This window comes from Dreissena polymorpha, chromosome 15 (genome assembly GCF_020536995.1).
Source record: "Dreissena polymorpha isolate Duluth1 chromosome 15, UMN_Dpol_1.0, whole genome shotgun sequence".
NCBI lineage: Eukaryota > Metazoa > Mollusca > Bivalvia > Myida > Dreissenidae > Dreissena > Dreissena polymorpha.
The window spans coordinates 52,336,677-52,348,668 of NC_068369.1; the positions used below are offsets into that span (position 1 = coordinate 52,336,677).

Genomic DNA, 11,992 nt, shown 5'->3' on the forward strand with positions numbered 1-11,992 from the left:
TTTGATCGTCAAGAGACAATAAGCTTCAAATATTTAAAAAATATACCCGGTCAATATGAGTATCTTCATGTTTCTAAATGAAAACCAACGGATCGGATGAATTGCTTTTTTTCAGGTTTCGCCATGGCATTAAGAAAATGCGCTATTCATATGCACAGGCAGCAATATCATAAAAAAAATAAAAAAATTGTCCCCCCCCCCCCCCCGGACCATACCCCCCCCCCCCCCGAGCTTACCGCAGGGGTTCCAGATTGTTAAATGTACACCTATTGTGTATGGTTTAACTTTCCAACAACGAATATTGACAAAAAATAACAGTTTAAAAAAAAACCTCTTATAGGTATTATATATATACACAAGGTATGAAACGCACTATATGCCTATTGCTGAAAGATTGTGGAACACTGGACGTGACCTTTTTCATCGAAAACACACATGTTCCCGTGCAGTTGCCGACAAAATCCAACTGCATTCGTTAAAAGACAGTAAATGCAACGAGATTACACTACTAACCGATCTCCTGCTCGGCTAATAACTTTAATATTCAATTAAATTTGACTTTCTCGCTATATGTCACTCGATGTTTCATCTACACATGTACACCATTTTAATTTTATAACACGTCATCTGGTTGGTAGTTCTCATTGTGTTGGCCAATGATATGGCGTTTTAGAACCGAGTATTCGATCGACAAAATACGACAGCAAAACACAGACATGTAGCGAGAAAGTCGAATTTAATTGAATATTAAAGTTATAAGCCGAGCAGGAGATCGGTTAGTAGTGTAATCTCGTTTCTTTTACTGTCTTTTAACGAATCCACTTGGACTTTGTCGGCAACTGCATGGGAACATGTGTGTTTTCGATGAAAAAGGTCGCGTCCAGTGTTCCACAATCTTTCAGCAATAGGCATATAGTGCGTTTCATACCTTGTGTATATATAATACCTATAAGAGGGGTATTTTTTTAAACTGTTATTTTTTGTCAATATTCGTTGTTGGAAAGTTAAACCATACACAATAGGTGTACATTTAACAATCTGGAACCCCTGGGGTAAGCTCGGGGGGTGGGGGGGGGGGGGTATGGTCCGGGGGGGGGGGGGGCATTTTTTTTTTATGATACTGCTGCCTGAGTTCATATGCAAATAAAACATGCACTAAACGTATTGACTTTGATTTTAACGCACATATATCAACAATAAATAAAAGTGATGCAATCAATTTATCGTAAATACAAATGTTTTTGAAGCTTGGTTTTATGGTAGAAAAATATATAAGTAAGTGTTCAATACATGTATTTAAATTTGAGCCTCGTTCTGGAAAAACTAGCCTAAAGGCATGCGAGTAAACTGTCGTCCAGATAAGCATGTGCAGTCCGCACAGGCTGATAAGGAACGGTACTGTCCGCTTTCATGAAATTTTCATTTATAGAAAGTATCATCGTAAAAAAGCCAGGTACGGCAAATTACAGCCATGTTTTATGTGCAGGAATAAACCTTGACGTTCAAAAATATTTCTTTGCTTAATTACTTAGTCTATAAAACCCGCATGAATATTTGTGCAAGTATAGATCTTTTTTTTTATTAATAGTTATATGTGTGTGTGCGTTACGATTTGCGTTACTGAAGACACAATAACAGAAAACTGTCCGTCTGCGATTGTAGGTGATATCTTTAATAAGCACAAGTGGGTCTTAACGAAGCAAACAATATAATAAAAAATATATCACAAAACACAAATAACTCGCCAACAAACAATACACAAAACGCGAATAACGTCACTTTATTGGTGTGATAATATGCCATAGGGTAGTTCAAATTTATATACATTATTTCTTTATTACGCTACGGTTATTATTAAAAGACTTAAACGTGATATATTTACAAGCTGTAAAACAAAACATCAAACGTTTGTGTGTGTAAATGATCAATCATGGAACAAACCCGTATAAAAAGCCAAGTACATCATAATATTAAATATGATGTTTTGTTTTTTTTCATATCTGATTACACACGCATGATGTAAAAATCCACACGAGATGCAAATTTAACTTCATATACATGTATACTTAAAAGCCCATAAACCCTCAAAATCAACGAATATATCGTAAATATTTCAAAAAAAAAAGTTAACACATAAAAAAGGTAAAATAAATATAACAAGATACAAATTTCTCTTTCTTTACTTTTGGGGGAACAATATATTAAACACATGTTCATGTACCAAGTTAGTGTTCGTGTGTCGTATGAATATATATCGTTGCGGGGAATTAAATTTAATAAAATGCTCTACACAAATATAAAAACGAGCATTTTGTACAATGTATCTCTTTAAATCCATACCACATCTAGCGTTAAAATATTGGCAATCGCTATAAGGACTGTTGCTTTTGTGTGTGTCAACTTTATTTGTATTATTCCAAGTGTTCCTGGGTATGAATTATATTTTTTCAAATCAGAGATTTGTTCTCTATTTAGTAAAAATGTTATCTTTCACATTATTTACTCATATCAATAAGTCAAGTGGTTCTTGATGGAAAAATAACCCTGTCAGTGATGCTCGATTGGTCATTGTCGGCACGGGTACTACGTACATGTAGCCCGGGTACTCTTAAGTATACTCAAATGTACCCCGGATACGGAAAAGATGCTAACACGTACCCGGCCAAGTTAGACTGTATCCGCGTTTTATTCCCGCCCAAAATCTGATATCGTAAATAGCGCAACCGAATACGAAACAATATTTTCTTTGAACAAAATCCTGCTCAACATGCTTTTTTAATAGAAGTTTCGATAATATAGAGGCCATTTTACAGAATTTTGACATAAATATGAAAAAAGAATGAAAAAATAGCCGACAATGACCAATTTAGCATTAGAATTCCCGGGTACGTTTCAGTATATCTTTCGCATCCAGTCCGCACAAGCTAATTAGGGACGACACTTTTCGCCTAAACTAGAGTCTTTCTATGAAGAGAATTTCTAATCACGAAAAAAAAAACGGAATTTGTCGTCCCTGATCATCCTGTCGGACTGCACAGGCTAATCTGGGATGAAACTTTAAGCACATGCATTAAACCCCCTTTTCACAGAGCACGGGCTCAATTGCATGGCTGACCATGATGTGCATACGGGCGAGTATGATGCAATAGGGGATGACACCGGGTCGAGACTTAAGACTAACAGGGCACTTTCCCCTTTTCCGGGCGCCACTTGCAGCACGGACGACGGTTACCTCAGACCAGTGACTGCAAAGCTTTTACGGGACAAATCTTTTCAACTGAAAGTGATGGGCAAGCCATTAAGTCAAACGAGTTTCACTTAATCAATAACACCTGTGACATTAGAGTTTTCATTGGAGTTACACGCACCTTTTAAAACAACGGACAAGCCGTTGCGGCGAGCAAGTGTTCCATAGTCCAAAACGACGGGATAGAAGAGTTTTGTATTCAAACGTATTCAACACTGTATAGAGAGGAGGACTAGTTTATGTGAGCCTTGTTCTGAGAAAACTGGGCTTAATGCATGTGCGTAAAGTGTCATCCCAAATTAGCCTGTGTAGTCCGCACAGGCTTATCAGGAACGACACTTTCCGCCTAATATTGATTTTCTATAAGGAGGGACTTCCTTGAAACTAAAAATACCATAAATGCGGAAAGTGTCGTCCTTGATTAGCCTATAAAATAAACAGCGTTTAAAATTAGCACCGATGGGTGTGTAGTTTAGGCCCTTGCTTTTTAATTAAAATGTCAGCGGTTCGAGGCAAGGTGTGATTAAATGTTTGTTTGTTTTTCTTTCCTTAATTATATTATTGTTTATCATGGAGCAATTTAGTTCCGATGCTTACATTTATCAATTAAAAGCATTTCATGACAAACTTCAAACATGCCAAAATCTGTGAACAAGTCCCTTTAAGTCTTGCTTTATTTAATATTGTTCGATGGTAAATGCACGTAGTTGGTAGAGTAAAATCAAATGCACTATGCTTATATGATTTATGAACAACGTAATTACTCTTAGTTTTCGGACACTTAATTTTTGGACATTTCAGGTTTTTAGCAAAATAATTACTAATAATTTTAATTACTTCTACTTTTACTACTACCGTACTACTACTAATTTTTCTACTTCTACTACTACTACAACAACTACTACTACTACTACTACTACTACTACTACTACTACTACTACTACTACTACTACTACTACTACTACTACTACTACTACTACTACTACTACTACGACGACGACGACGACGACGACAACGACGACGACGACGATTACTACTAGTACTACTACGACGACTACTACAACTACGACTACTACTACTACTACTACTACTACTACTACTACTATAACAAAAAAATATGAAAATACGAAAATAAAGCAAAACTAGGGTGTACAAAATAGGTTGCCGATGTGACATAAATGTCTTACCTTTTTCTTAAAATGAACATTTACACACAACTTAAATGCAAATAGGGGAGTTAATCTTCATTTGTCTCCATTAAAAGAACACACATACTGCATCAATTAAGAAATACACATAAGCTAAAGGAAAAAAAAATAGGGATAACAAAATTTAACTATTGAGACTTTTGATAATACTAATATTTAAACTCGAACATGCATAATGCAATATTACTGTCCGAATGAGCGAGATGTTTTACGGTGGGCGCCTTTTGATCCGTAAAACCCGGATACTGCCGTGTCAATCTTGCCGGGGTTGTTTGTTGTTGTTGTTAACATTCCTTTTATGCTGTGTTTTTGAGCTTTTAATTCCGTTAAATCAATTTCTCTTCAGCACTTGTGTTATTTGTCTTTCCTGTAGCGTCTTTTACGAGCTCATTGGCCACTATTTTCTTTACTACAGCGACTTTTATAGGCACGTCGGCCAATGTGTTATTTTTCTTCCCGACAACGACTTTTATAAGCTCTAAGGCCAATGTGCTATTTTTATACCATTTGGTGTCCTAAAACCCCCAATGGGATAGCGTCATATTTTTCCTCATATATCGTCATAAAGAAGCTCACGGGCAAATCAAGACTATGACTCCACTTTACCGGCATTTACAAGCCGTCCGGCCTGCGCAAAATCATTGTCCCCTTGACCGTTATTCTGAAGTTATTTGGCCACAGCAACATGTATCTCAACTGGAGCGTCATTCTTAGCGATTCGAACTATTGAATGAGACGTCGTACAGATGCGTTTCTCTCATCTGTGAATTTATATATAGAGGAGAAGATAAAACCTTTTGATCATCTGCTAGCCATTTAATCAAGACGAGTTACATTGTCCATACTACAAGATTAAGAAAACATAAAGAACAAGACTATTGCCAAGCAATATATGTCCCCTACCGGCTCACCATTGTCAGTTTTATTTGTTGCCACAGCAACCAGAATTTTTGACATAGGAACAAAATGAAATAACGTGCATAATGTCCATATTGCCATCTATCAATGTTTCAAGTTTCATGACAAAATATGAAGAACTTTTAAAGTTATCGCAGGATCCAGAAAAGTGTGACAGACTCACAGACTCACGGACTGACGGACTGACGGACACACAGAGCGCAAACCATAAGTCTCCTCCGGTGAAACCGGTAGGGGACAATAAATACAACTTTATAATACAGTTTCGGGAACCGCATTGGACCGAAAATGAAAATATTGGGATTCAGGCAGGTTTAAATGTATGAACATGAAGCTTTGCGAAATCACGAATGCAATTACTAAAGTTTATATTAACAATTGGATATCCAAGTCAGATAAAATAGAATAGTGCTGGTATTAAACTATCATCTAAGTCAAATTCTTATCGAATATCGCACTTAAAGCTCTAAGGTGAAATATTTTACGAGAAATGTATCGAAATTTAATATAGTTGTACCATACAGAACAGGCATACTTATGGTATCAATAAGCATCAATTAAATTGTGACAACATACCTGGAGAGACATGTATGTTGGTTTCCCCTGACGCTCTGTAATGTCGTCGGGGTCGATTTCATGATATACGATGTTGTCGTCTGTAAATGGAGATACGTATGTTTTATAACATTGTGAATAAAGTTAGGTCTGAACGTCACATTGTCTTGTCATGGAGCATACTTCTGATAATTCGAAGCTATATTAAAATTCTATTAGGGATATACAAGTTACAGAGCGAACACGATATACGGACTTAACTATACACCCATTAACCAACGAACGACAACCATATGTCCGCCTTTGGAAGCATACACAGTTGACTTGTGAGATTTTAGGTCACTTTATCTACTAAAACTCATACAGAAAAATATTCAAAGCACATTTAAGTCCACGTGAACGCAAAACGGTTGATTCAAATTTGTAAAATATGATAACTCAACACAAACACGAAATATCGAATAAAAACATCTAACATATCACAACACAATATATGTTTTTGTACACTTCATTATATAAACAAATATTGATATGACTACTTAATTTCGCTGTACATGTTTAAATGGAGACAATAACTCATGAAAAGTTTGGTTGTAAATCTGCGAGAAAAAAAACAACCGAACATTTAATAATTTCATCTATCATTAACACATCGAATCACTTCTGTATTTAGCAATGACGATATCGATCAAATGTATGATGCATTTATGAACTGTGACGTCGATGTATGAAAGAGCTGATGTCATGAAAAAAAGTGTTACATTATGCAAGCACAACATATATATATATCCACAGGTACTTGAAAAAAAAAATTGGTCCTTATATATATATATCCCCGGGATTAATTTTCACTTATACCATGCTGTTCAGTAACTTAAGTAAGTAAATTTGTTCACTTGTCCTCAAAGATAAACTCAATTGAAAGTTTTCATATCAACCAGTTTCCATGGCAACCGCCACTCAAAATTGGAAAACGGACGTGTTATTGCCACTTGAAACCTAAGTATAGACATCAAATTCATCAAATTTGAGTGGATAGTTACATAGTAAAGATCATTTACAGGTTTTGGTGGCGATGTTTGTGTGTAATATAATAAACTTAAACTTAAACAATTTCTGATGATCTTAATGTGTTCTTTGGCCCTTGAAACCTATGTATAGCCACCAAAATAATCAAATTTAAGTGGATATTTACATAGTTATGATCATACAAAGGTTTTGGCGACCATCTTGGCGGCCATTTTGGACGCCATGTTGGATTTTTGTGTACTATATTAAACTTAAACAATGTCTGATGATCATTATGTGTTTTTTTCCCCTTGAAATCTATGTATAGACACCAAATTCATCAAATTTGATCGTATAGTTACATAGTTATGATCATAAATAGTAATTTTTTTCCCGATCTTGTAATTTTCTCATTAATATTCATGAATATGCAAATGAGATAAATATATAATTTCGTCTTTAAAATAAAGCACAATGTGTAGCCTTTGTTTGAACACTAATTTGTTTGTATTACGATAATATATAATATAATAATGATGTGATATAATCGCCCTGGTCCGTTTTCCAATTTTGAGTGGCGGTTGCCATGGAAACTGGATGATATGAACACTTTCAATTGAGTTTATCTTTGAGGACAAGTTTAAAAATTTACTTACTTGAGTAACTGAACAACTTGGTATTGGTGGACATTAATCCCAGGGGGGTGCATGGAGAGCCCTATTGGGACATGGCCAATAAGGACCCCAAATTTTTTTTTTCAAGTACCTGTGTATATATCACTTCCAAAATGATCCACGCTTAAAGTATATCACTATGGAAACATCTTGACTTTGGTTTAAAAGGTAAGGCTTGTAATACAAACTGTATCTTTTAAAGTGCAAGTTGCGATTTTGATGGGTAAGCTGAAATTTATTGTAGATGCTATTTCGCTTAATTCCATTATTTTCTTAATCTGTTGCAATCATCTCTCGTTAATTATTAAATTTACGACCTCTGATTCAGGTCTATGGTTTTGTTTAATATACTAGGAATTCTTCCAAGAAGTGTGTATGGCTGATCATTAAACATTGCAGACAATTAGGATATTCATTGATATCTTTCAGCCTCTTGATATCTAATATATTGTAAATTTAACATATGAAAAAAAGATATTTAGTAAAAATTTAGTTACATAAGGCATATAACATGCGTGAATGCAAACCCATAGATTGGTATGCAAATATGCATAAGTTTTACTTAAATATGCAGATGACCGGTACAACTAAGTGTGTTCCGGATGCATAGAAACACTGTACATGAAATGTTTCTCATACTTACGTTTGTATTGTAAAAGAGGTGCACCGGGTTGCGGTTTGACCATGTATATTATAAAAAAGAAGGCTAATGGCCTAATACAAAGTCAGAAATAATAAAGCTTAATCATATCTAGACGTTTAGAACGAAACGGGGTTTTAATTTTGGTATATGAAATTATGCGCGTATTTTTACTTCAGACCATTTAGTCTTTATCTGAATGCCCCAAATGTTTGAAACAAGTTTTTCATTACAAATAACGTAACTGTGTCAATACAAACAGGCTACGTAGTTCTTTGATTGTACGATTAAATAATACACAACTATGTTCATATAATAACGATTAATGAAAGCTGTACCGACATGATTATGATATTTATACAAATATTTATTATTTGAATGTGATCATTTTTTAATACGAATGTCAGTTGATATGCGTCAGATACATTATACAAGAATAGTGTTTCTCGATTCATATGTCTGCAACAAATATGTTTTATTTAAAGGGACTTCAATACTTTAAATTGATTAATGTAAACACCGAAACTAACTTATCGAGTTTAAAACAATAATAAATCTTAATAGAGAAAATAAATTATCCCCAACTGGGATCACATCACTTACCCTTGGCGTAAAAGTATAACGCCGAAACCACTATGCAATATGTACTGCTAACAATTACGAAGTATTTTTTACATTATATTAGCAATCCACGTATGATATCAAAATAACACGATAACAACAGAACTCTCCAAAAAATGTAATCGGTTTGCGTGTGTTACGCTTTACAATTGTATCAATTTCTAACGATGATTATACGTAAACGAAATGTATTTTCAATATGATTCCTCGTCATTAGTGTTATTTCGCTCACATATGTACATTGTTAATTTATTTTTTGCATCCGTGACTAATTTTTTTTTAAATCTCATTTTAACAAACTGTAAACAAGTCTCTTCAAGTCTCTTTAAGTAAATATTCGTTTGTTTCATGTTCGGTTTCGTGTTAATTTTCCCATGTAAACTAGTAGTTAAAGTAAAAAACTAGTGTAAACATCTTCCATGCATAACGTCTTGTGGGTGAAGCCTCTGCAGAATCTACTTACCTGCGGACTGACTAATGGAATTAACTTCCACCGTCCTCTCACATTTAATCTCATCGTACTCGTCATCAACCTGTTTAAAAAGAACAGTACAAAAACTAAAAATTCTTTAAATAAACATTACCCAAATATAAACAAAAAAAGTATAATCAACCTTGTATAATAAAGACACAGTTCGGATAGTTTTAACTTCAGTTGTTCAATCTTAAAATTAAGAAACAATGAAGCCCCATTATATTGATTTCCCACTCAATTCGTTTCAATGATAGTGCCATGGCGCAATAAGTTAAACGTCTTTCAGCTTTACAGATAAAACAGATGTCAAATATTTCCTTAACTAATCTATTTCAAACCCAGATAATATACGTTTTTAACCACATTTAAACATGTAAACCGTCAGGAAAAGATAACATGCAATAGCAAATGCATGCTTTCCTGTTTGGAGCTGTGTATGCATTAAGATATCGACTTACTACATGTAAATAGTCATGTGGTGGGTGGTGCGACACGCCTACGGAGCAAAATGGCTGTCCTCCAACGGCACTTGGCCCAGGATCCATGCTAAGTATCGTCTGTCTGTGAAATGTAAACAACAACAATGACGTCGTATTAAATTAGTTTGTACAAGTACTTATCTGGACATATTGCCTTTAATTTTTATTGAAATATATAATAGAAGCGGAAATAAATGGGACACAATATGAAATGCAATATAATTGAGAATACCCATTGTTTAATTGTTTCAAGCTCTGTCTGGAACGTCGTCGACACTATCCCCGAGAGCAGGCGTACACAGCACCAATTATGCTGACAATAAATCCCGCTATCCATATTCCTATCCCTCAAGTGACGAGCCAGTTGACTGTCATGGAGCCTTTGTTGTCATCATATCCTTTAATATAAAACAACGAAATGAAACGTAACATGTGATTAGCATCCTTAATTACAAAAATGTTGGCCTTTCAAGAACTGCGGCCAAATAAAGGCAGTTATTGTTTGGTATAAAATCTTATTTATTTTATTTAAAACAATTTAATGATTATGTAGCACGTCTCGTGTTTGTGTTTATATGAATCAACAAGCCTTATAGACTGGTCATATGCATTGTTTAATACATCGATTTGCTTAAGTTGTGTTACTTGAGTAGAAGAGGTAGTAGATGATGTAGTAGATGTAGTAGACTCGTGAGTATATCACATAAATTGTGTACTCGATATAGTATATTGTATAGTAGATGTACTACATTGTGTAGTACATGTAGTAGATTGAGTATTACATGTAGAAGAGTGAGTAGTATATGACATAGAATGTGTAGTAGTTGTAGGCGATTGTGTATTAGATTTAGAAGATGGTGTAAAATATATAATATTGGTGTCATAGAAAATGACAATAATTTCTTTCGTTTGTCCGATCTATGAATGCATTACCAAAGTATGGTGTACGATGGGTGTCTCTACTGAAATTTACACTGGTGTCGAGTTCACAAAAATGCCGCTGTCGTTGTTGATGCCGCTGTCGTTGCTGATGCCGCTTTCGATGTTGTTGCCGCTGTCGTTGCTGGTGCCGCTGTCGTTGTTGATGCCGCTGTCGTTGTTGATGCCGCTGTCGTTGCTGGTGCCGCTGTCGTTGTTGATGCCGCTGTCGTTGTTGATGCCGCTGTCGTTGCTGGTGCCGCTGTCGTTGTTGATGCCGCTGTCGTTAATGATGCCGCTGTCGTTGCTGGTGCAGCTGTCGTTGTTGATGCCGCTGTCGTTGTTGATGCCGCTGTCGTTCCTGGTGCCGCTGTCGTTGTTGATGCCGCTGTCGTTGTTGATGCCGCTGTCGTTGCTGGTGCAGCTGTCGTTGTTGGTGCCGCTGTCGTTGTTGATGCCACTGTCGTTGCTGGTGTAGCTGTCGTTGTTGGTGCAGCTGTCGTTGTTGATGCCGCTGTCGTTGCTGGTGCAGCTGTCGTTGTTGATGCAACTGTCGTTGTTGATGCCGCTGTCGTTGCTGGTGCAGCTGTCGTTGTTGGTGCCGCTATCGTTGTTGATGCCGCTGTCGTTGCTGGTGCAGCTGTCGTTGTTGGTGCAGCTGTCGTTGCTGGTGCAGCTGTCGTTGTTGGTGCCGCTGTCGTTGTTGATGCCGCTGTCGTTGCTGGTGCCGCTGTCGTTGCTGATGCAGCTGTCGTTGCTGGTGCCGCTGTCGTTGTTGATGCCGCTGTCGTTGTTGATGCCGCTGTCGTTGCTGGTGCAGCTGTAGTTGTTGGTGCAGCTGTCGTTGTTGACGCCGCTGTCGTTGCTGGTGCAGCTGTCGTTGTTGGTGCCGCTGTCGTTGCTGGTGCAGCTGTCGTTGTTGATGCCGCTGTCGTTGCTGGTGCAGCTGTCGTTGTTGGTGCCGCAATATTGATCAGAAAAAATCAAGCTGCATTTTCCTGATATCCCCATAAATCGCCAATCTTTAATAACATGATGTATATGTAGTCGCCAAGTTCATGTGTGATAATCGAATAATATTGATGGATACATATTACATTAGATTGCCATGTATTGTGTTATGTTTTGGCTATGTACTCTTGTATTTTCCGAACAATATTTACTTGACTATGGCTTGGCTTGACTATTACAATACTATATTCTGATTGGCGAATTCACCATCACATAAAGATGTGCAATAAACGTTCAA

The 11,992-nt window shown here is 36.3% G+C and overlaps 1 protein-coding gene across 1 annotated transcript; it reads right to left on the reverse strand.

The window, feature by feature from the left end:
• Nucleotides 1–4,738: 4,738 nt before the first annotated feature.
• On the reverse strand, nucleotides 4,739–11,754 carry LOC127859751 (clumping factor A-like). Its single transcript, XM_052397259.1, has 6 exons — nucleotides 10,759–11,754; nucleotides 10,058–10,223; nucleotides 9,805–9,907; nucleotides 9,335–9,404; nucleotides 5,950–6,029; nucleotides 4,739–5,216 (listed from the first exon to the last, which is right to left on the reverse strand). The coding sequence occupies exon 1, from the start codon at nucleotides 11,752–11,754 to the stop codon at nucleotides 10,795–10,797; it is 960 nt and encodes a 319-aa protein (XP_052253219.1). The 3' UTR covers nucleotides 4,739–5,216; nucleotides 5,950–6,029; nucleotides 9,335–9,404; nucleotides 9,805–9,907; nucleotides 10,058–10,223; nucleotides 10,759–10,794.
• Nucleotides 11,755–11,992: the final 238 nt, after the last annotated feature.

Coding starts and splice junctions, on each gene's coding strand:
- LOC127859751 (XM_052397259.1), bottom strand. CDS start 11,754: ATGGGGATATCAGGAAAATGCAGCTTGATTTTTTCTGATCAATATTGC.